Source organism: Centruroides sculpturatus, unplaced genomic scaffold (assembly GCF_000671375.1).
Source record: "Centruroides sculpturatus isolate CEXI.00-Female unplaced genomic scaffold, Cexi_2.0 scaffold1185, whole genome shotgun sequence".
Taxonomy (NCBI): Eukaryota; Metazoa; Arthropoda; class Arachnida; order Scorpiones; family Buthidae; genus Centruroides; species Centruroides sculpturatus.
Window position 1 is genome coordinate 134,131 of NW_019385931.1, and position 27,446 is coordinate 161,576.

Here is a 27,446-nt window from a genome sequence, read left to right on the forward strand (position 1 = left end):
AAATTTTTTTTAACTGTAAGACATTTACTTGAAATGACAATGTTAAAAATCACTTGGATCAGTTTTTTGTAAGCAACGATCAAAACTTTTATGAATGTGAAATCATGCTACTACCAGAAACGATGACAAATATTTGACCAAAATGGTCGATAAATAATTCAACAAAATATTTATTTATTATAAAAATATTGTGTTTTTTTTACGGAAAAAACGAACTTACTTTCCGAACAACCCAATAATATAACCACTAATATATTTTTTCTTAACAATAAAATGTAGAACCTTATATACAGGATATTACAAAAGTCTGGAATCATAGGCATTATGTTTCTCTTTTCTTCTTCTTTTGTAGGTAAAATATTATGCTAAGTAAGGAGAAATGAATTCAAGTTATTTTGATGGTGGAGAACCATAGTCAATGAGAAGCTACTAAAGAGTTTAATATTTTGCATCCAGACTGCTGTCTGAATGGCAGGGAAGTATATATACAGCCTGTTAAACTGGCTGCATATAGACATCATGCTGATTGCAAGTTCCCATCATCAAAATAACTTGAAATCATGCTTCCTTACTCAGCACAATGATTTACATGTAAAAAAACATAAGTAAAGATAAGTTTAGAACCATAGAAGTTATGTTTATGGGCCACCTATATATATAATAATAATTTTCTAATCAACATGTTTAAAAAAACTTAATTATTAATTAATTAATTCAGAAAGTGTGTTAGTACAGACTCTTCTATATAGCTTACAGAATTGCATTTGTTCTCAAAATCTGATCGATTTTGATTAAACTTTGCAATTAATGGAAAATGACAATGAAAAATCCAAAAAATGTAATGGGAGTCCATGACTTCATTTTTGATATACAGAGGTATGAATGTGGAAATATCCATGCTCTCTGATATGACTAGGGATGCCTAATGGAATTTAGGCCTAGAAGTGAAAAACAAAAACAAAAAAAAAAAAAAAAACAGTATTACCTACACCTAATGGAAAATAGGTATGAAGAAAAAAAAACACAAGTTTGCCTTTGTGTCAACAAGTGCAAGGATCATGTCTCCCATGGCTGACAGGTAGAAGGATAGCCCTTTTCCTGACATAAAGTGCAAATTCACCTGTCCACATATACATACATCAGGTACAGTACAAGGATTGCCTCTTTCTTTTCACTTTGCCTCAATTTTATTGTGATATAACAAAGTTGTATAATGTCCTAGTTAAGTTTCTAATTAATCTTCATTAATAAATAGCAAAAACACACAATGGGCTGAATATGATTACCATCTTAATTTTTTGTAATGAAAACCAATGTATTATATTATTGGCCAAGTGATTAATAAAGCATTTTTTATAATGCTCAGCCATCTAAAATAATTACCCAGAATAATAACTGAAATGGCCATACTTGATAAATTTTGATTAATTTATTAAATTGACTAGACATTATGAATACAGCTACATTCCCTTTGGGCAATTTGATTTAAAAAAAAAAAACAAAAAACCTCCACTTTTTCATTAAGAATTATTTATTTTTTGTGAATTCTTCCAAAGTATTTTGATTTTTTAAAAATATTATTAACTGTATTAATTAAACTAATGTTAACAAGAAGTCTATTAACAAATTTATACTTCAATCATCAAAAATCAACTTAAAAAGGAAACTTCTGGAATGTCATTTTTGGTATAACATATAAAAAGTTGAATAGATAAACTAAAGAAATATTTAAGTAATTAAGACTTTAAAAGAGTTAATATTAGCAAATGTCATCAATCAGTTATTGAAGAGGTTACTCAAATCACTTAATGATTGATGCACAATTGTTATTTTTCAAATAAGAAAACACTACTTTAAGAGCCAAATATAAAATTAAAATGTTGCACAAGTTTACCTACTGGCCACATGAATTTAAAATTCAATAATAAATGCAATACAAATGTGTAACTCAGACACAAATGCTGATTGGCTAGCACATGATAATACTTTCAGGAATGATCATTCAACATCACTTTGCCCAACCAGATGATAGTAGTATTCATAGTGACCGGTCAATCTGATAAATTATGAAACCTGAAATTTATTACAGTGCTCAATTTTGTTTGTCATCATTCATAATGCCCATATTAATCACTTAGTCCATAACATATATATATATATATATATATAAATTTTAATTAAAAAGCAAAATTGTATCCTTAAAAATATTCTTTTATGCTTATTGAAAAACTTTCAAAAACTTCAAATACACTTGACTAGATTCTATAATCTATCAGGAGTCAGAAGCTAGTGACCTAAGACTCATATATATAACTTATTTATAAATAAAAATTTCCCTACGAGTGATGAGTCTTAGGTCACTAGCTTCTGACTCCTGATAGATTATAGAATCTAGTCAAGTGTATTATATATATATATATACACACACATGCACACAACCATCATGCATTTAAATAATAATGATTATATAATATTAAAAATTATTTGATTTAATTTTAATCTGATCATATACCATTATTTTCTTTCTTATCACTATTTTTATAAATTATGCAAGTGTAACATTTAGATTTTTGAAGTTTGTAAAAAATTGTGTAATAATGAATTATCATAACATACTAATATAAAATTTTAATAAAAATTTAATTTTAAAAAATAATTAGGAATAATAAAAGATATGAAGTATCTCTGCTTGCTATGCACCATAACGAGAAAACCACAGTTTGACAAGTGTAAAATTCTGAAGTAAGGATGAAAACTTTAATTAGCAATTACTGTCTATATTTCAATACTAAAAAGTACCTGACTTTCTTATTAATTTGAGATAAAAAATATATACATGTAAAACAAGTGTGAAATGATGTCATACAAGATTACAAACCAATAAAAATAAAGGATTTACATTCCAAAAACTAACAAAAATATATTTTTTTAATTATCAGGAATGTAACATTCATTTAAAAATATAATAACTGAACAAACATCTTACAAACTGTGATACATGTATGTTAGGTAATGCATGTTCATTTAATTTTCTTTCTTTTCATTGCTGCTAAGCACAATTAAGTAACCATCCATATTAAATAACTTTCTCCATTACAGAATATCTTTGCTTTCTAAACTTTCTTCTGCAGCATTTACATTTCACGTATATTTTGCTCTTTTTATGAACTTGAAATCTTTTGGTTTCTTTATAATAATTAAACTGAGCAGGGAAAATTTTGTTATGATAGAAACATGTCATGCCTGGAATAACCATCTTTGTGTATGTCAACTAGATGGCCATCATGTTATTGGCCACTATTCTGAATTCATATGAAAATATTTCATGGGAATTGATTCATATGATATATGAAATGAAACTAGAATTTCAAGAGAAATGCAATGGTAAAGTTGTTCTCTATCTGATTTTAATCTGCAAAATGTTATCAATCTAACCGCTTCTCCTCTTTTATATAAGTGTTAAACAACATTGGGATGCCTCTAATGAATGAAGAACAAATCTAAATCAATACTCTCCTCTAACACACTGCAAAAATAACGACTTACTTCAGCTATAAACTAACACAGTGCTTATTTCCAACTATTTCACTAACGTTTTCGAACTTCGTTCTTCCTCAGGTGAAACGGATCGATGTTATTCGAAATTTGAATGCAATGTTCTAATGAAACTCGTGCAATCATCGTGTTAAACTTGTGCATGCTCTGTAGACGGAAGGATCGTTTTTGGCTTCTCAAGTGTCGTAAATAAGCTTTTGCCATGCCATCGACAAGGACAGTTCATCTTTATTGTTTATACAGTTGTCTTCTTTTGATGTTTTAAAGATATATATCGCTTCCATCCAGCACAAATGGTGTATTAGCTGTGTGGTGTAAATTATCTTTGACTCATCAAATACAGCTTCTATATCAGGGTCCGTGGCAAATTGTGCTAGTGCTGTCGAATATCTTTTATGCAGGATGTCCGCCTTGTGTTCCTTGATCCTCACCTCCAACGATCTTTTTGTCGATCCCACGTATACTAAACTTTTATCACACCTATGATCTTTTATAGGGATCCTGTATACTCCTGCTAATTTGTTTTGATGTGAAATGTCATTTGCATTATTTAGCATTCTAAATATAGTGGGACATCTTCTAAATATTAAGGAGGCTTGTTTTCTTTTGGCGATCTCTTTGTATATTTTCTCTAAGTACGGATTGTAAGTGACTAGGATTCTGTCTTTCTGCTTGTTACTTTGTTGCCCTTGCTGTTCTGTTAGATCTGTTCTTCATGAATGCATCATTTTTTCGATCCTCATGGCTGTCCTACTATTATATCCATGTCTTTTGGCCATGATATTAATGTTGTTGATCTCTGTATCCAGTGCCCGCGTTCGACAGCACTAGCACAATTTGCCATGGACCCTGATATAGCAGCTGTATTTGACGAGTCAAAGATAATTTACACCACACAGCTAATACACCATTTGCGCTGGATGGAAGCGATATATATCTATAAAACATCAAAAGAAGACAACTGTATAAACAATAAAGATGAACTGTCCTTGTCGATGGCATGGCAAAAGCTTATTTACGACACTTGAGAAGCCAAAAACGATCCTTTCATCTACAGAGCATGCGCAAGTTTAACACGATGATTGCACGAGTTTCATTAGAACATTGCGTTCAAATTTCGAATAACATCGATCCGTTTCACCTGAGGAAGAACGAAGTTCGAAAACGTTAGTGAAATAGTTGGAAATAAGCACTGTGTTGGTTTATAGCTGAAGTAAATCTAAATCATCTTGATGTCTGAAAGAGAAGTTCACATGACACCTAAATTGTGCTTTACCTTAGAATGATCATATCTTTTGGAACTTTTACAGCAATTGTACAACTGCTAAATGTGACACACATTCTCTACAAGGATATTGTTATTAAAATCACTTGTAATGTCATGTGAGCTCCTTTCTCCAGACATTAAAATAATCTGTATTTATTTCCCATGCATTACAGGCATCCAAACATTGTTTAACATACTTGAAAAAGAAAAAAGTGGTTAGATTCATTCCTTAACTTTTCACAGATTAAAGTTAGATAGGGGAGACTATCCACTGTTTAACATGAGAATTAACTTCTTTTTTGTCTTACAGAATTATTGCAGAGATACTTATTCGTCTCCACACACTGGAATGTACTAAAAATAACTCCTACTTTTAACCTTGTAACCGGGGTGGTTGTGTAATACATCAGCGAACGTTTTTGATGCCCCTTCTGGGCTCTTTCTCAGGCTTTTTCTATAAATACTGAGCTGAATGTTGAAAATTGAATGCTTTCTTTTGAGCTATTTATCTTTCAAATCATCGCATGCAGCAACCTTCGAGCCAATTTAAAAAGAAAAGAGTGATGTTTTGCGTACAGCGCATGTGTGCTGCAGTACTTTCGATGTAAACTTTTAAATGTTATCATCTAGCAGGATCTGCCATGCTGTTGAAAGGGCTATCTCTTCTTTAAAATTGATGCATGTTGTGTTGCATCCTGCTCTAAACATCTCCATAGCCTCCAAGCATTTGAGATGTTCAGGGTGGGTGGTAGTGAGGCTAATATGCGCCACGTCAAAGTCCGCCATGATGTCCTGATCGGTCGCTTATGTTGAGAGAGCCATTGTAGTTCTGTTATGTTGTATGTCAGCCTTATGTTCTTTAATCCTAATCCCCAATGAATGTCTGGTTGAGCCAATGTAAACCGTTTCTCTGTTGAACCTGTGGTCTCTGAGCAGGATGGTATAAATTCCAGGTGGTTTGACCAGGTTCGGTGGGTCTTTTCTGTTACATAGTATTTGGAAAATGGTTTGGCATCTTCTGTAGGTTATATTGACCTGACGTCTCCTGGCTAACGGAAAAAACCCACCGAACCTGGTCAAACCACCTGGAATTTATACCATCCCACTCAGAGACCACAGGTTCAACAGAGAAACGGTTTACATTGGCTCAACCAGACATTCATTGGGGATTAGGATTAAAGAACATAAGGCTGACATACAACATAACAGAACTACAATGGCTCTCTCAACATAAGCGACCGATCAGGACATCATGGTGGACTTTGACGTGGCGCATATTAGCCTCACTACCACCCACCCTGAACATCTCAAATGCTTGGAGGCTATGGAGATGTTTAGAGCAGGATGCAACACAACATGCATCAATTTTAAAGAAGAGATAGCCCTTTCAACAGCATGGCAGATCCTGCTAGATGATAACATTTAAAAGTTTACATCGAAAGTACTGCAGCACACATGCGCTGTACGCAAAACATCACTCTTTTCTTTTTAAATTGGCTCGAAGGTTGCTGCATGCGATGATTCGAAAGATAAATAGCTCAAAAGAAAGCATTCAATTTTCAACATCCAGCTCAGTATTTATAGAAAAAGCCTGAGAAAGAGCCCAGAAGGGGCATCAAAAACGTTCGCTGACGTATTACACAACCACTCCGGTTACAAGGTTAAAAGTAAGAGTTATTTTTATTGCAGAGATATTTGCATACATTGCCCAGGTGATCAGTTATTGGATGAGTTTCACGTGATAGCTAGATGTACTAGTTCAAGAAAACTTCATCAAAGTATTTTTGGTGTCTCTACTATTTCATTTGAAAAATTTTTGGAGCTTATTGGTAATTTACACAATCATGATTTAATTATTTTTATTCAGAAAGTTAAACTATTATTTAGGTAATTTTATGCTGATTTATTTTGTTTCAGTGGTCATTTGAGTAGAGTGACGTATATTCTGATTTTGTCTTGCATATTGGAGCATTTGATTTTACCTAGAGGTGGCGTCAGTTTTTCCTTTAAATGTGTGTTCGTGGCTAAGAAAATTTGGGAGACTATCTGCTGTTTGACGTGATAATTAACTTCTTTTTTGTCTTTTAGGCGAGTGTAGTCAATTTTTTATATAATTTTGTTTTTTTATTGTTTGGATAGTTCTCCCCATAATTTTTATGTTTTATGTTGATATTTTGTTTAGAATATTTTTTCTTAGTATTGTTATTGTATAATTTGTATTTTATTTATGTATACTCTGCTTTTTTTGTTCTGCATTAATTTTTAAATTGTAATTATTGTAGTTTGTATTGTTCTATGTATTCCCCACATCATGGGTTTTCCCAGTATATCTAAATAAATAAATTAAACAGAGAATAACTGTACAATTGCATTTCTCTTGAAATTGTATCATCATATCATGTATCACATCACCCCATACCCATTTAATCATTTTGAGGTGAATTCAACATGGCAGACATCTAATTGAAACACTAATAAAGTCGAATGAGTTAAATGCATTATTAATTTAACAAGTCAGTTATAAAGTACAAATTTCATTCAGTGCTCATGCTTGATGTTGGTAATGTTTCAAACAAAACTCTAATGAGATTCACAAAGGAAAGCGTTAGTTTGTGAAGAAAATGATACCCAGCAATATCGATGATACTAAATCTACTCAAGTGTTTAAATTGTGGATTAAAAGTGAAATGATATAAATAACTGTCCATCTGAAGCAATCAAAGAAAAACATTTCAGCTAAGACTGCACTAAAAGCATTCATAAATTTGATTTTAGAAACAGCCATTTTGTTGTAAATGAATCAGTCAAAATGTCTAGTGAAAATAAGATTAAAGAGAACATCATTTGACTTTACAAATGTACCCCAGGTGGTTTCTCCCTAAGCAAAACATATTTCTATCATGTCAAAATTTTTCCTGCCCAACTCAGTTCAATTTTATATGATGTTAAGTGACTAAAAGTCACTAAAAGTCACTTAACATCATATAAAATTGAACTGAGTTGGGCAGGAATTTTAACTCATCCTTTGAAATGTTATTCTTTGATATTTATGTTAAATATATCAATAAAAAAAACACACTGATATTTCACATTTTCCAAAATATATTATACTGTTATCATAAGAAAAAACTGATTTTTCAAAATTAATGATTTATATTTAGAGTTTTTCTGAAATAAATTGTTTAAAATCAATGGATTTCTATCAAATTTTCATCAATACAATGTTGATTTAACATTCTCATCAAAACAATCTAACAAAAAAATTATAATCCAACTAGTTTTAGTTATAATTTAAATTTAGATTCTTCTGGGTAGAAAAACCATGCTGTTTTTAATATACCTGATAATGAATAAAATTTACATTATCTCTTTCTTTTATATAAATTAGAAAATTTCTCTAGTTCTCCACTTTCATTGTCGTATAAAGCTAACCAATTTCATTCTTCCAATAGTTTTTCTTTCATTTAATACATATTCACCAAACATATTGTATCTCCATTGTGATATAATCATTGTATTCTTCCTTCTGTCTAATTTTATATTTTCTTTTGATAACATAAACTGTTAATTATCCTTAGTCAATACTGAATCACATTTAACACTGATAATTAGTTATTAGAATCTATTATTTAAACAATCTGATCTATATATAATACCTCAAAATCACAAATTCAACAAGTTCATCAACCACAGATTAGACAATCATAGATTTCTTTTTTCAGAAATGCATAGAATTTAACAAAATATGATATATTCAAAACTATTATAGAAAATCATATTGCATATTATATAAAAAGTCACATGAAAAAGCCATAATATATTTTTTAAAACAAAAATACTTTATCATGTGAGTCTACAGAGTTTGTGTATGTAGTAAAACGTCAAATCTCTCACAATATGGAGTCAGAGTCAGTAAAAATAAACGAACACTGACTTCAAATAAATTTAAATTTTAATATAAATAATATACATGTTAAAATTTCTTATTTCACAGATAATAATTTATTATTTATTTCATATACTGATATACAAATAAAAGAGTTGGAGGTACCATAAACTGAGAAGTTGGAGTCAAAGCACTTGTATACTGACTCCATTGCACAATATAATACAATTTATTATTTCTAAAAAATTAAACTTGAAGTTTTTAATAATTAAAAGAAAATACTCTGCACTTAATAAATTGTCTACTTTCAATAAAGTTTTTTTTAATGTGATAGGTAAAATGCCATCATCGCTCATATTTCCCTTGAATAAACTAAAATTTTTGCTATTATTAGCATTTTTTATCTTCACTATTTTACAATTTAATTATCTAAAGAACGTTAATATCAAGTTTTCTAGAAATATTTAATGTTAAGAAACTAAAATAAACAGATTTTTAGCACTTACTTTTTCGAATGTCCAGAAAAATACCTGATATATTTGTTGTCATGAAGTGAAAGATATCTAATAGTATCTGTAATAAATAAAGTTATTCAAAAATATAATTAATTTAAATTTAAATAAACAAGTTTTGTATATTTCAAATAATACAATTCCTTATTATTACATGTAAGATCATTACTCTGAAAAGTTTTATCTTCTAATTATTCAGGAGATGATTTTAGAAAAGAACAATTTTAATTTATATGCAACAAAAAGGTGTCCTAATGTGGTCTCCTTTATTGTCAATTTTAGCAGAGATTTTTATGAAGAATTTAAAACAAACTTTTCAGGACTCAACATATCCTCAATTTCTGTCTTATATCTTCATTATGTAAAACAATGATGTTATAACTTGGAAAAAGTCATTATATGAGTTAACACAGTTTGAATATGCATTAAACAAGATATCATTGACACATGAAAGATGTCTCAAGTACCACTAACAGTCAAATAAGTTTTATGCCATAGTTGTGCAAAAATCTCAGAAACATTCAATCAATAGAATTGTTACTTGTAATAAGCTCTTATATAATAGGCAATTCACATTGCTAAAGTAAGGAAACCTTGTAAACAACTAAATTTTTTTTTCTGTTATTGATTTTAGTCAATAGAAATCTAGGTAATTACATGATTATAAATTATAATAAACCTCTACATGAAAAAATCTTATGATATTATATGCAATATTAATTGACTTTTGTTGCTCCTATAAAATTTGATTTTTAGTGCTTATGGGTTTTCATGTATCAATAATGATTTACTTTATCATTAGGTTTATCAAACACAAAGTAAATAAAACAACAGACAATTTATTTTTTTTGCTTTATACAGACACACTACAGTGACTTTTTTCAAAACACTTGGCAGATTATTCATCTCTTTATTCAGTTGGGATGCTATTTACAAGTCGTGTTTTGGGCATTAGCCCCTCTTCAGCCAAAACTAAACATAAAATCAAACATGAGAAAATATACATATACATATGCAAATAAAACATTCTGTAGATATAACACATTTAAAAAAACATACCTTAAAAGTACAGATTACAAACATACAGATGGCATACAAAATGGACTGCATCATATTCCATAGATCGAGTGAAGAATGAACAGATTGACAAGTCTCGAGCCTAACTGCTTGACAACAGGACTTTCAAATTTGACAGTCTTTGATTTTATATAAATAATGTTCAAATAAATAAACTGAATTTATAAACAATTTATAGCAGCATTTGTTTTACCTGTAATTTATATCCAGATACATTACATTTAGTTGGCTGAAGAGGGGATAATGCCCGAAACACGATTTGTAAATAGCATCCTAACTAAATAAAGAGATGAATAATCTGCCAAGTGTTTTGAAAAAAGTCACTGTAGTGTGTCTGTATAAAGCAAAGTAAACTACAACACGGTTTCATCAGAATCAAACAAAATGATTAATATAGAAACGGCAGTCAGCATCAAAAAAAGAAAACATGTGTATAGTTCAATATCAAGAGAAGATACAAGGTGAGACAGATAGACTGTTAGTAGATTTACATTACCTAAAAGTGCACCTTAAAGAGAACAGACAGTTAAGAACACTTTCTCTTCCAAAGTCTATCAATGAAAACATTCCAACACGTGATAGGAATTATATAAACCAAAAAATATTAAAATCTGCTATAAAATTTAAATATATTAAAATTAGAAGATTAAAACATAATCTGCAAAAATATAATAAACAGAAACAGAATGTTTATTTTGAAGATAGCGACGAAAAAACAAAAAATTCACACAAAAACAATGTCGATAGATATAAAATAAATAAACATAATAAATTGATTAAAAGTTCAAGTATCCTTCAATGAAAGAGATATTAGAGTGGAAAAAATCTCTAGTGTTGAACAAAACACAAATTGAGATTCCTGATGATGTTCGAGACAATACAGAAGGGATTGGACTTTAATGGACCTAACAGTTGGGAAGTTATAGATATAGTACCTGGTTTAGATCATATGTGTAATGAGTTAACAAAGGTAGATTCTAAAATTCTAAAAATTAATTTAAGTAATATAATTAAAAAATATACTGTGAAATAAAAAGAAAAAACAAAGATAAAGGATAAAAATTATTATAAATATATAAACGAGATAGAAAAATTATATACATTTCTAAATAATAATAAGCTAAATATTATAAGAGTAGATAAATCTAAACAAGTTATTGTAGTGACTCAAGATTGGATGAAGTTATAAAAACTAGAAATTGTAAAAGAGAAAAAATTTAGAGAACTACCGATTAACCCAAAAGAAATTATATATGATGAATTAAAAAATACACAAAATTACAAAAACTTAAAAAAATTACCAAAAATGAAAAAGAATTTATCATGTATGAGGATAATGACAGAACACCAAGACTGAATATACAACTTAAGACCCATAAGAAAGGTGAAAATGTAAGACCAACAGTAGACTTTAAATTTGCTGTATTATATAATTTAGAAAAATTTTTGAAACAAAAGCTCAAAGATTATGAAAATTCGAAATATTCTATCAAAAACACAGATGAACTTCTAGATGATCTCAAACAAGTAAAAATAGAAAATACGTCAAAAATAGCCAGTCTAGATGTGACAGATATGTATCCATCAATAAAATGGGAATTAATCGAGAACCAACTCAAAAAAAATAAATGTAGAACCTGACATTATAGAATTGTTGGAATTCACTTATAAGAGTAATTATTTTGAGGCCAAAGGAAAATATTATACACAGGAGGATGGAATTAGTATGGGGTCGGTCATTGGACCAAAGTTCACAGAAATAATAATGATTGATATAGATGAAAAAAATAAAAAATATACCAGATATAAAATATTACAAAAGATATGTTGATGATGTTTTAATTATATACAATGATGCAGAAGTTAAAATTAAAGAAATAGAAAAAATAATAAATAATATAGATAAAGAAATACAATTTACAATTGAAGAAGCAAATATCGTTGACAACAGTATATGGTACCTAGATGTCGTAATCACAAGAAAAGAAAATAAGTTAGAATTTGAGCCTTTCAGAAAACCATGTTCAATATAGATATAAATATTCAAATAAGATATAACTCTAATATACCTTTGTATATCAAAAAGAATGTTTTTTATATGAAGTATAAAAAAATACAAAATATAACTAGTAACGAAATTAATAAAAATAAACATATGAATGATTTAAAGAAAAAATTTAATTTAGATGGATATCTAATCAGATTAATTAACAAATGGCAACAAATAATAAATAATGCTACCAAAACAAAAGATGAAAAAACAAAAGTAAAAATAAAATATTTAGGTTTTCCATACATAAAAAATATATATGAGCAAATAGATACAGAAATGAAGAAAAATAACATGAAACTCACTCCAAAATTTGAAAATTTATTCTCCAGGTTGAAGGCCAAACAAAGTATGAAAAAACAAAAAATAAATAAAGACATGAAAAATATTGTGTATAAAAATACCATGTACCAGTACATGTAAAAACAACAGTTTTTATATAGGTGAGACGAAACGCAAACTAAAAATATGGGTTAAAGAACATATGTCTGATTTGAAGTATCACCAATTAAACTCAGTATTCCACGATCATTGTGTACTAAACGATTGCAACATTCATAAATCTAATATACAGATTTCACATTAAGAAAAGAAAACATGTAACAGAAAATTTAAAGAGAGTGTTGAGATTATTAAAAATAAAAATAACAATTGTATAAATAAAAATTTAAGTATCAAAATTAGTGAGAACTGGGTAAAAATATTATAAATGTGTTAGAGATTATTGAATATAATTGTGATGATAATCATCAAGATTCAAAGTTCATGTATACATAAATAATAATTGTAAAAATCCAGAAATATTATAGGCTAATATTAATAATTTTTGTTTGTACACAACTTTTTATTGAATACTGAAGTAGTTTCAAATCATTTCACTGATATATATGTAAATTAGCAGACCAGATTGTGTCGTTGGAATAACTGTGTGTGAGACTTATCTAAAAAAGCTGCAACAGTTACTGTGTGAATTTGGGTAATGTGTCCAGATGTAAATTACAGGTATAACAAATGCTGTTATAAATTGTTTATAAATTCAGTTTATTTATTTGAACATTATTTATATAAAATCAAAGACCGTCAAATTTGAAAGTCCTGTTGTCAAGCAGTTAGGCTCGAGACTTGTCAATCTGTTCATTCTTCACTCGATCTATGGAATATGATGCAGTCCATTTTGTATGCCATCTGTATGTTTGTAATCTGTACTTTTAAGGTATGTTTTTTTTAAATGTGTTATATCTACAGAATGTTTTATTTGCATATGTATATGTATATTTTCTCATGTTTGATTTTATGTTTAGTTTTGGCTGAAGAGGGGCTAATGCCCGAAACACGACTTGTAAATAGCGTCCCAACTGAATAAAGAGATGAATAATCTGCCAAGTGTTTTGAAAAAAGTCACTGTAGTGTGTCTGTATAAAGCAAACTAAACTACAACACGGTTTCATCAGAATCAAAATTTATTTTTTCTTTTTTTTTTTGGAATAAAAAATTATCCAGTAAGAACCTGGGGGCTACATTTTTAAATATTTTTGGGTAAAATCCATCTTCAGATATTATAATAAGCAAAGCCTATTATAATATCCCAACATGAATTTTAGCCACATTGATAAGCAGAGTTATCTTATCATCTTATCTTTTAAAAAAGGAATTAAAAATCATAAGATTAGCATTGACCAATGCTAAATAGCCTAATAGTAAATTCAATTATACATGTCACAAAGTTTACTATACTTTGTTTCCATTGTTCATACACTGTTCCAATCATCTGTTTTATAAGTAATTTAAAACTTTAAAAAGCATAGATATATTTTTCCAATTATATCTTACCCAAGTTTGAAAAGATTAATTGCTACAGACAGAGCTAACATTACTAAAAAGTTCCAAAGTACAAGCATACAATTTCACACTCCTCAGATAATTCAATGCAATGTTACAATATATAGATATAAAAGTGACTTCAAAATATAGATAGATATAGTAGAGTATCGATTATCTGAATGTCGATCAATTGAAACGTCAATTAACCGAAAGCTTTCCAGTCAGAAAATTTAAATTTCCGCTAATGCTGTAGCACTGCAATCTTTGGCTATATCTTGGGCTACACCAATATTAATTTTATTGGTATGCGTATTTTAGCTGGCAGCACTGGCGCGATCACGAGAGGGTACTTAAGGACATTCCAGGATTTGAACGAATTTCAACATGGAATAGGTTAATATATTTTTTCATACATAATCGGTTATCTGAAAAATCGATTTTCCAAACAACCCCAGTCCCCAATTGATTCGGATAATCGATGTAATACTGTATTTCTATTCTGATAACACTAAGAAAGCTTTCCCCCTACATCTGTCATAGATTCAACCAGGCCCATAATGGGGACAGCCTTGCAATAATGGATAGGATCTCATACTTAAAAACTAGATCTTTCAGTATTACCATTAATTTTTACTGTCTTATGGTAACAATACACACTAGCTGTTGGAGTATGCTAGTTCACTTTGAAAAGCTGATTGAAAGACATTGATTTTGAAATGCTGTCAGACTTTTTGTTGAAGCATGATAAATTTCACACTTTCTGCAATAAAATGATTATACTGAATCTTATGATTATAAATGTATTTTTATATATATCTTTTTCTATGTAATAATAGCTTATTTTATTAATTAATAATGCCTGCAAGTCCTCTTTCTACATGCTATCTGAACTGATGGGCAATATGTATCATATGAAAGATGTTCTATTGGCACCCTGAACATTAAGAGAACCCAAAAAAAATGCCAATTTTTTCAGTTATGTTATTCTGGCTCTACAGAAGACTTGATCAGCATAAGTTTTGTACAGAGAAGCTTCAAGTGTACTAGATCAGTAGCCATATGCCACTTTCCTCCAGCTGTGAAAAAATTACATAATATCAGGTGCAAATAAGTTATTCTTTTTAATATCAAACCCAAAATTTTGAAGTTCTTTTGTTAATCATCAAAAGTATGCCAACTTCAAAAATAAAAATGTGAAGCAGTGATGATGTCATTTTTATGCAACTGCACCTCCTCATCATCAACCATTATCAGCATTTAGCCCCTCCCAGATTAATGATGATATGACATGGATGGGCCCCAGATTATTGAATGATAAGTATGATAACAATTTATACACTATATGGACATAATTATTGAAACACTCACTAATTTGCAAAAATGGAATATTCCCAAAGGATATATGCATCTGTAATCTGATATACATGCACCATCAAATGCAAATATTCTTTCCAAAGTTCATCAGTGGAAGACAGAGAAAATGTGAGCATCATGCCTCAATGTCTGAAGCTTATGAAATTTGTTAAAGGTCAGATAATTAGGTGCCATTTATATGAACTTTTTTATTTGTGCTATTGGGGAAGAAGTCAAAAAGAATTGTAAAAGATAATCATATGAAAGGTGCAGAAACCGTTACTCAGGAATTTAATATCTCAAGTGGGCTGATGCTACACATCAGAATTATCTGTACAGAGCTATGTAAATTAGGTTAGGTTACACTGCCAGATCAGCAGCTTTTAAGCTGAAAATAACACCAGGGAATGAGAACCATCATCTAAGAATCATCATAACTGGATGTTGAAACAATGGAGACATGTTGCATGAAGTGATGAGGCTCATTATTTGGTTCACTAGTTCAGCATCCCTGTTTGGGTATGGAAAATGCTGGGTAAGCAATACCTTCCTGATATTATCATGCCTACAAAGATATTTCACAGAGGAAGCCTAAGGTTTGGGTGATGTTTTGACTAGTTTGGCATTGGCCCCCTCATCACTAAGCAAGACAATACAAATGCAGTAACATATCATGACATACTGGCTTCTGACAATGTGGTAGTTCTTTGGTGAAGGTTCTTACATCCAGTACCATAACTAAAAATTTTGATCCTTTAAGCAAAACATGTTAAACACCCTGCAATGCATAAGACCTAGTCTCTCCACATTCATGATGGTTTAGAAATTTAAACAAAATTTTTAAATTGTTAGAAAATGTTATCAGTTGGTATGTTAATAATTTCTTTTGTTTCAGTAAATTCAATATCAAAGAAAAAAAAAACAGAAAAAATATTCCAAAAGTAATCTGCAAAAAGATTTGTAAACAAAATAAAACTTATTAGTTGTAACAAAAAAGTAACAAAAATAAAAAAATTTACAAAATCACAAAGGAATTATAAAACTAATTATAACAATCACATAAGATTTATACCCAGTATTTTGTTAAATAACTGGATTAACAGATTAATATAAATATACAGTACTAGCTGTTACCCATGACTTCGCCTGCACGGATTTTGCAAAAAAATGCCATTTATATTCATTATTTCAACAACCATAGTAATTGTTGAGAATGATGAGAATTGCCAAGAATCAAACAAACTATTTTCAATTTGATCAGTTTTCTGGAACGTTTACAATTGTTCTATAATTGAACTAATATGCAATAACAAATTTGAATTTAAAATGGTTCGAACATTTGGTTAAAAAATTGAAATATATAAAAATATTTATAACAATGTCTGAAATGTTATCAATTTAATACACCTAAGTACTCAATGAAGACTAAATGTAGATGAAAACAAAAAATTGCATCTAAAATAGTACAATAGAAGTCGTTCTTCAAATTAAGCCTTAATCCCTCTCCCCCGTGGGAGGAATTTCAAAAAATCCCTTCTTAGTGTGCATTCTCATGGCGTACCCTAACTGTGTACAAAATTTCACCTCTTTAGGTTCAGCAGTTTGCTCTGATGATGAATCAATCAGTCAGTCAGTCAGAACAAGTAATTTTATATATTTAGATAAGACAGAAGATGTCCTATGTTCACCAAATTTATTATTTTTGTTAAATATATCTTGTATAAGTGATGCCATTGGATAATATATTTCTCATCATATTACTAAATAACTACAATCAGAACATATATATATATAGCTGGTGGCCACATCTAGACTTCATTCACTTAAAATCATTCTAGATTCTGCTTTCATTTCAGGCATATCTGAAATGAAAGCATAGTGACTTCAAGATATGGATAGATATAGTAGAGCATCAATTATCTGAATGTCGATCAACTGAAACGTCAATTAACCGAAAGCTTTCCAGTCAGCAAATTTAAATTTCCGCTAGTGCTGTGGCACTGCAATCTTTGGATATGTCTTGGGCTACTCAAATATTAATTTTATTGGTATGCGTGTTTTAGCTGGCAGTAGATCTACAATGATTCTTCTCTTGCACTCCTATGTATCTGGCACTGCTACTAAAAATGTTGTAAAACAGTTTATCAAACAGATTAACAATAAATCTAAATAAAAAGGTGGCAGAAAATTTAAATGTCAAAAATACCAAGAAAGAAAAACAAACAAATACATTTTCAAACTTCTAGAATGTAATTAGTTCATAAGCACTACTTCTATTTGAACAGATTTAAAAAATCAGCATGGATTTCTCCCATTAGAGAAGATTGTCATTCAAGTGACTTGTGGAGAGTCAGACAAAGTGACAGTGACTTGTGATCAAAATAGAAGCCAAAGGTTTTACATGGATGAAGCCCTCGACTTTCATGTAGTTCCTACAAACAAGACAACTTTCAAAAATGCAGGAAAGCACTGACTGACTTTACAAAATATTATTTTAAAACTCTGCAAGAAATACTAGACATGTTTATCTTGAATTTCTTTTGTCTGTTTATTCATTCACTACCATCCATTTAATACACTTAGATATAAGGTATTATTATTGAGAATTTTAGTTTTCAAGATCATCATATGCTTCTCAAATCCTGAAGAAAAATAATAAAAATCCAATTATTAAGATATTATTAGATTCTTTGGGTTTTCATTGAAACTGCTAATAACTTAACAAACTTCAGATTCACTGCCAATGACACCTTGAAATAGTCTACAATGCAATACTACATATGCTAACCCTTCTGAGGAACAGTGTAAAAGTTTGATGCATTTTTCACTCAGAAAATTTTATTATTTGATTTTAAAAATAAGTTTTTATTGTTTATTTTGCACTTTTAAGAACATAATTTCTTTGATGTTTTTAACATAAATATAATAAAAATCTAAACAAACTGTAAAAGAAAATTTTTTGGCTCACAACTAAGGAAACATGAAAGCAATAAGTGTGTTAAGCAGGAAAATGACAATAAAGAAAATAGTAACTGATTGTTCTTGAGTTCAAACTAATTATAGTAAAAAATAATAATGGTAAACAAGGAAACTGTGAAGAAAAAAACCACCAAGAAAAGATCCAAGTATGATTACAAAGTAAATATTTACAGTATCTAATTTCCTTAAAAGATTTTTTTGAGAAATTACATATTGTGTTATGTGAATAACATAGTGAGAATTAAATCAATAAATAACTTAAAAAACATTAGATGATTTGAACTCATAACTTGTGACCTTATTTCCTGAACATATAACAATAACTTAATATTTCATGAATTAAGATAATGTATTTATTTTGATGGAAAGAATGTCTTTTAGGTTTGAATCAAAATTCAAAGCTAAAATATTTTGTTTCAGAAAATCACTTATGGCTGCTGCTATTTTCGTTATGAATTTGTCTCTTTAATCCGATTTTCAGTTCGGTAGACTATCATATACAGCATTCAGGTTATGAATTTCCTTTATTGATTTGTTATATGCATTTCGGACTCAATTGTAATTTAAGTCCCTCTTCAGTACAAACTCAGATTCTGTTTTCTAAAAACTTCGGTGTATAATTGGTAACGTTGTAAAAGTATAAAAATACAGCCATTTAAAAAACACTTCAACTACATATTCACATTAATACGTTGCACACTTTACAAATGTTCATAAAAACCTTTACAATTACAACTTTTTTCAAGAAAAATTCGTATGCACTTTATTGAAATGTTGCAGCAATAATGAACGTTTTTTTCAGGTTAATTACTATTAACACACTTAAGAGGATACATTCACACTTTTACAATATATTTCACTTTAATATTTTATGTCACCAGACATTACAAACCAATTTATCTATTAGCGCCCTCTATTATATTATACCACATTTGATCTATTTGCATACCATTTGAAATGTTTATTAAATCATCTTTACATTTTATAATCTCTATATGTTCTTTAAATTTGCGTTTATACATATCTTTTTCTAAGTGAATTATTTTTATGTTATTTCTATCTATTTTACATTTACTATTTTTTATATGGTCGAACCACGGAGAATTATTATGTTTTAGTCTAATAGCTGCTTCATGTTCTTTAATTCTTAATTCTAAAGTTCTACTTGTTTCACCTATATAATTTTTCGGTTTTTGACAATCACAATTAATTTTATATACTACACCTGATTTTTTTAAATTATCCACTTTTATTTTATATTTATTATTATTATTATAAATACTACGCGAAATTTTATTGGTCAAAGATGGGGCCAACACAATATTTTCTCTTTTTAAAAATTTGTTGCAATTATTATAAATCTCATTAATATAAGGAAAACTATTATACCTCTTATCTTTTTTATATTTGGTATTAAATCTGTTGTTATAATATTGGTTGTGCCACATTTTTAATTTATAACTGGGGTAATTATTCAAAATAAACGTCTTTTCTAACTCTTTTAATTCTATTTCACGATTATTGTTATTAGTAGTTCTTGTATATATGTTTTTTAGACCCATTATATAGGTGTTCTTTTTTTATAGTTTCAGGGATGCAGGATTGATAGTAAGCTGATAAAACTAAGCAATTAATATTAATTAATAGTGATAATTTAAAAAATAAAACTATAGAACAAATAGATAATGATCAATATATAAAACTTGATATAAATCCATATGAGAAAATCAAAAAAGAATTAACTAAAATAATTAAAGACGCATATTTAAAGAACAAAATTAATGAAACTGATAAAAATTACATTCTTAATTTTAAAAATAATAGGACTCCAAAATTACAAATAAGACTAAAAACACATAAAGAGGAAGAGAAATACAGACCAATAGTTGATTTTAGATACTCTATACTTTACAATCTAGAAAACTATATTAAACAGCAATTAAAAAACATTAAAGGTTCCATCAATAGCATTAAAAATGCTGATGAAGTCATTAATAACATCCAAAAAATAAAAAAAGAAAAATCAGATACATTAATTAGTTTAGATGTAAAAAATATGTACCCAAATATAAAGTGGAAATTAATAGAAAACAGCCTAATACAACTACAAATAGATAAAACACTAATTGATCTTATAAAATTTGCATATACCAGAAATTATTTTGAAGTTTATAATGATTACTATAGACAAATAGATGGTGTCAGTATGGGGTCAAAGATGGGGCCAAAACTTGCAGAATTAGTGATGAAAAATATAGATGAAAAAATACAAAGTATCCCTGGGGTTAAAATAGTAATGAGATATGTTGATGATTATTTGTTGATTTATAACAATAAAATAACGAATGATACAATAATATTAAAAACTATAAATAATATAAATGAAGATGTAAAATTTGATATTGAATTGGAAAAATATAACCAGATAAATTTTTTAGATATAACAATTACCAACGAAGTAAACAAATTTTCTTTCAAAACTTTTAAAAAAACATGTAACGTCAATAAAACCATCAACTATCAATCCTGCATCCCTGAAACTATAAAAAAGAACACCTATATAATGGGTCTAAAAAACATATATACAAGAACTACTAATAACAATAATCGTGAAATAGAATTAAAAGAGTTAGAAAAGACGTTTATTTTGAATAATTACCCCAGTTATAAATTAAAAATGTGGCACAACCAATATTATAACAACAGATTTAATACCAAATATAAAAAAGATAAGAGGTATAATAGTTTTCCTTATATTAATGAGATTTATAATAATTGCAACAAATTTTTAAAAAGAGAAAATATTGTGTTGGCCCCATCTTTGACCAATAAAATTTCGCGTAGTATTTATAATAATAATAATAAATATAAAATAAAAGTGGATAATTTAAAAAAATCAGGTGTAGTATATAAAATTAATTGTGATTGTCAAAAACCGAAAAATTATATAGGTGAAACAAGTAGAACTTTAGAATTAAGAATTAAAGAACATGAAGCAGCTATTAGACTAAAACATAATAATTCTCCGTGGTTCGACCATATAAAAAATAGTAAATGTAAAATAGATAGAAATAACATAAAAATAATTCACTTAGAAAAAGATATGTATAAACGCAAATTTAAAGAACATATAGAGATTATAAAATGTAAAGATGATTTAATAAACATTTCAAATGGTATGCAAATAGATCAAATGTGGTATAATATAATAGAGGGCGCTAATAGATAAATTGGTTTGTAATGTCTGGTGACATAAAATATTAAAGTAAAATATATTGTAAAAGTGTGAATGTATCCTCTTAAGTGTGTTAATAGTAATTAACCTGAAAAAAACGTTCATTATTGCTGCAACATTTCAATAAAGTGCATACGAATTTTTCTTGAAAAAAGTTGTAATTGTAAAGGTTTTTATGAACATTTGTAAAGTGTGCAACGTATTAATGTGAATATGTAGTTGAAGTGTTTTTTAAATGGCTGTATTTTTATACTTTTACAACGTTACCAATTATACACCGAAGTTTTTAGAAAACAGAATCTGAGTTTGTACTGAAGAGGGACTTAAATTACAATTGAGTCCGAAATGCATATAACAAATCAATAAAGGAAATTCATAACCTGAATGCTGTATATGATAGTCTACCGAACTGAAAATCGGATTAAAGAGACAAATTCACAAATAAAAGATTTTGATTCTTTCCAACATCACAAAGCTTATTCCTAGATTTGGGTGGACAAAGCAGTGGACTAGAGGTAGTATTTTACTGATTTTATTGATAGTATTTTCAAATTAAAGATTAATGAAATAATTCTATGTTAAATATACCTGCTAAGTAAAACTGAATTATGTATTAAATATGTTAAAATATTGATGCAAACTAGTATATCTCACTTTGAGTTGCCACAACAACAACATATAATGGATTTTTTTCTATACTTTATTAATCAATACAAAAAAGAAAATAATAAGAAAGTTTGTTGTTGTTTAGAAAAAAGATTTCATCTTTATTGATTAAAATGTGATAGGCAATAAAATACTATTTTACATCTGTTACTATTTTATTGTTTTTCTTTTATTTAGTAGAAATAAAGTTATGTTTAACTGTTATTTCCTGACATTGTTACTGTTACTTTGTCTCATTTATTAGAACAGATGTCAGAAAACATTTTAATTTTATATTTTGAAAAACAAATTAAAAAGTTTGGCACATAATGTTCAATATGTAATGTTCATTATCAGAAATGTATTATTTCTTTTTGTTGAATTTTATTCTTAAATAGAAAAGTGACAAGAAGAAAATGATCTTCAGAAATATTTGTTTAGTATTAAATATTGCGTTCTGATTAGAGAATATCAACATCTATTAAATTCAATATTAAATCATCAAATAATTTAATAAAAAGTTTTTTATTATTACAAAATATTATAAACAATATCAAATTAAATTTAAAAATAAACTGATATTTGAAAAATTCTTACCATCAACTTTCGTAGAACAATGGATGGCAGTATTTGCTGCATGTGTGTATCTAATAAGATCAACTCCATATTTTTTACTATGCAATGTTTTCCTGTGCCTATAAAAATAAATAATAAAATTTTTATTTAATAAGTAAAAGGTCTTTATAATCTCAAATTTATTGTAAAATGAAAATTGTATATAGGAAGCTTACTAATTAATCACAATGAATTTATTCATGCAATGAAAACTGATAGTTTATAATGTAAATTTTAATAACTAGTAATTTTATAACTGTAGTACAGTATTCAGTAAATATTAAATCAATAAATAACTACATGTCAAATAAATTTTGAAAATTTTCATAATATATTATACATACTGTATATTTTTATTTCAGAATATTAAATTTCTTAATAAATAATATCAATAGAAATAAAAATGTCATATCATAAATGGAAATAAATGTAAAGGGCATGGGATATTAATTAGAATGAAAAATTAATATCTTAACATTAATTCTCGATGTACACAATTATTGACATAATTTTATAAAATAATTACTGAATTAAAAAATTAGAGCACAGAAGTTACAAATATGCAGATTTTAATATCTTATTGTGTCTTATTTTTGTTTTTGATTACTACAAACATGGAAATGTTTCATTTATGTTTTATTTATACAGCCAGTGATATTTTTGTGCAAGTGCACAAACTTTATTGTTTAATCAGTAGCTATCTTATAAGCTATCTTTAAGTAAAAAATAAAATATCCTACTATAAATAAATAAAAAATATTTGGCATAGCAACATGAAGGCTATGCATTGTAGATTTTAAGGTGAAAAATTTAATCAATGTAATGCTAGAAGTTTTCAATTAAAACTGAATGTTGTTCCTTTTAATTTAAGAGTAAGAAAGAGATCAACTTTGAAAATTACTAAATTTTACAATAATTCCAAGAGAAGAAAGCATTTCTTAAATTCCAAACTATTTTGCTGTTTTTATACCTAATTATTTTAGGGTATTATATTCAAAATATATAAATTGAAAATCACAGAAAAGAACATGTCATCATATTTAAATATTCAATAACTCAAACTGTGTATATGTAAATAAGCACTATACTAAAAAACCAATATATAGCAAGTAACTACAAAAATGTACAAAAGCTAACATTTTCATCCATGTTGAACAGTCATTGTCAGGCTAAACAAACTCAGTTTGAATGCAGTTGTTAAAACAAATGCTTTGAAAAGAATTACTCAGGATAGATGATTGTCATCCATGTGCTAAAAGGAGATGACATAAGAGAGAAAAGAAGAAGGGGGTTGTAAGACCTACATGCTTGGGGAAAGGAGTCCACTTCTTTAAAGTTAAAGGACCGTCCCGTGTGGAAGTTGTTCTACAATCTCTTCCCCTCCCTCTCACATCACTCCACTTTTAACACTTGGATGGCAATCACCAATCAGAGTAATTCTTCTTTTCAAACAGTTTGTTTTAAAAGCTTGAATTTAAACTGTGAAGATCTTTTAAGCCTGATGATGATAGTTCAACATGGATGAAAACATATGCTTTTGTAGATTTTTGTAGTTTCTTGATGAATATTGGTTGTTTTATATAGTGTTTATTTAAATATTGTCAAATAAAACTAATCTAAAAATAAAAATTTTAAGTCATAACAGATAAACATATGAAGTAAATATGTTGCTAATTTTAAAAAATATGTATTAAATTTATTAATAGATAAATATTATGGAAAATTATTAAACTTATCACATATAGAATTTCACCTAAATACAAAATTTCCAGCAACAAAACACTCAAATTCAGTATTTGAACGTTTTCAACCACTCCTTTATCGACCTTCTTCAGGAAATGTAAAACAAAAATAACTGTTCTATTTATAGAATGTAGCCACATTCTAATTTTCAAAAGTTTCAAATCAGTTTGAAAAATGATTGTGACATATCATAAGCAATATATATTCCTTTAGGAGTCCAAATAATACTTCCGTGTATTTGGTATGGGAATGTAATCAATGTTGATGCACGTTCCTCTTATGTCGGCCCTGTAAATTTCTGTAGCCTCCAATGCTCTTATGTGTTGTCTGTTGAATACCCTGTGTATTAGAGTAGCCTTGTCCCATAAGAGGGAAATCCCCAGATCAGTGACATATTGGGCCAGAGCCATATTGATGTTTCCTTTTGCTATGTCATACTTGTGATCTCATAACATAGCTTGTAATGATCTGTATGTGGAACCAATGTATGTTAGTGTCCTGTTGAACCTATCATGTAGTGGGATGTGGTGCTCTTGCATCCTCAGAGTCATCTTTCGCTAATGTTGCCACCTTTTTGAAATTGCTGACCCAAATAATAGGTTCAAATTCAAACCAGTCAGGGACTTTTGTTAGATAGTTCCAACAAAAGTCCCTCATACAGTTTCAAATTCAAACCAGTCAGGGACTTTTGTTAGATAGTTCCAACAAAAGTCCCTGACTGGTTTGAATTTGAAACTGTATGAGGCATGCGCAATGTCATTTTACAACCAAGAACTGAATAATGTGCATGCCAGTTTTAAACCAGTTAGGGATTTGTGTTGGAACAGACTTAATGTTTGTCAGAGATATTTGCAAGTTAGAATTTTAAAAGTACATTTTCTGTCACTCTTAGCCTAGGGATAAGATGAGAATAAGTTTGGGTGGAGGTGCAAAGTTAAAATGTTTAACCGTTAAAATAAAATACTCGCAAATATTTTTATAAATTTAATTTTACAATTTCTATGAAAACCAAACAAATTAATAATTAATCCAGACCACGAATTTAAAAATGGCTTATACAGGTGAAAACCAGCCTGGTAGCAATGCTATCTTTCACACTAGACAAAAGGCGAAACACAATGGGCTTCCTTTTGTATGCTATAAGTATGTTTAAATCCTTGGCAATCCTCCTGTATATATGATGGAGAGACAGTTCGTAGCTTAGGACTACCAGATTTCCTTCTGTGTTGTTAACATTAGTATTGGTGTTGATTGACCTAGCCTGATATATGAATGTTATATTGTTGATAAATCAGTGGTTGTACCCATGCCTGGATGCAATATCTTTCAGTTGTTCTAGCTCATTGTTGGTATCTGAGAGCTGCGTACAATGTGAGTGGGCTCTTGTCACTAGTGTGCGGAATGTGGCTGCCATATATGATCAAGGGTCAGCTGAGTTGGCTGGTATGTATAGGGGGATGTAAGTGGGTTTGCGGTACACTGTGGTAAACCTATTACATTAATAGTGACCAAAGTGATAATGTTGTTTTCTTTATCGATGACTTGATAGAAAGTATCATTGAAATCAAGAGAGTTATTTATTGATTATTAAAGCTAGGACACATAGGCACTAAAATCATATGATTTTAGTGCCTATATGTCCTAGCTATATGCAACATCTGTACTTTTGGAAAAATACATCATATAGCTTTAATCTGATACCATTGTAGCACAAAAAAGATATAATTTGAATATTTGTTCATATTAAAATTAAACAGTTACTAATTTTTAAGTTTTTAATTATATTCATGCTAATGTTACTTAAAAACTTTGATATTATTTCAATCCTTACAATGAATTTAAAAAGCACAATTAGGAATCAATGAATATTTAGCACAGAAGCAGCCTAAATATAAAGAATTAAGCTTTGGAATATTAACTAAAACACCATAAAAAAATTACTTACAGTTAGAGTAAATAATGATACTCTTATTTCAATATTTCTTAAAAAATTTTTTTACTTTAATGTATTACAGAGTATATGAAATTCTCAATTTTAGCAAAAGGTTCAAAACAACAATTATAGTAAGCATGAGAAATGTTTATTACAATTAAAGATAAATTCATAAATAAAACTAATAAATATAAGCTACAGTATTATGAAAGTTATCTTTATTACATTTATTATTACTGTATTTTTGTGTATATAACTTACAGGTTATCTAAATCAGAATTTCATAAAAATCACAGAAAGTGTGAAATTTTTACTGAAGAATGAATTTTACCATTTTATGCAAAATAGCATGATTTTTAGAATCATGCTTTTGATTGGACTTTTACTTACATTGACTCAAAGAGCTCCAATCTACATTTTGTATATTGACACTACAGATGTCTGATGCAACTCCTATTCTGACCCCTTGTCATGTAATTAACCTTATTCTATCTTGTTATTGACAACAGCTTTGATGTCTTGGTTTAAAATTAGTGGTCCTATTGATTGGAATTGTCATTATTATTTTGGCCACTTTCTTGTTTTTTTTTAAAAAAGAAAACTAAGTAAATTAGTCAGATTTGACTTCCTTTTTATGTCATTTATTTAGAAATTTTTATTAACTTTCAATGAAAGAAAAAATTTCCATAAGCCTATGTGAATGTTTTTTTAAACTTGATGTAATAAACAGAACAACGTTATAATCTTTTTTGTCAAAAAAGTACTTTTACATACT

At 28.4% G+C, this 27,446-nt stretch overlaps 1 protein-coding gene across 1 annotated transcript in view; it reads right to left on the reverse strand.

The window, feature by feature from the left end:
* Positions 1-27,446, reverse strand: part of LOC111612644 (WD repeat-containing protein 82-like) — a 63,764-nt gene that overhangs the window by 19,562 nt on the left and 16,756 nt on the right. Inside the window, exons 2-3 of the mRNA XM_023353883.1 lie at positions 22,978-23,075; positions 9,215-9,281 (exon numbers count right to left, since the gene is read on the reverse strand). Of these exons, the coding sequence (XP_023209651.1) occupies positions 9,215-9,281; positions 22,978-23,075 (165 nt within the window). The remainder of the gene's footprint in view (positions 1-9,214; positions 9,282-22,977; positions 23,076-27,446) is intronic.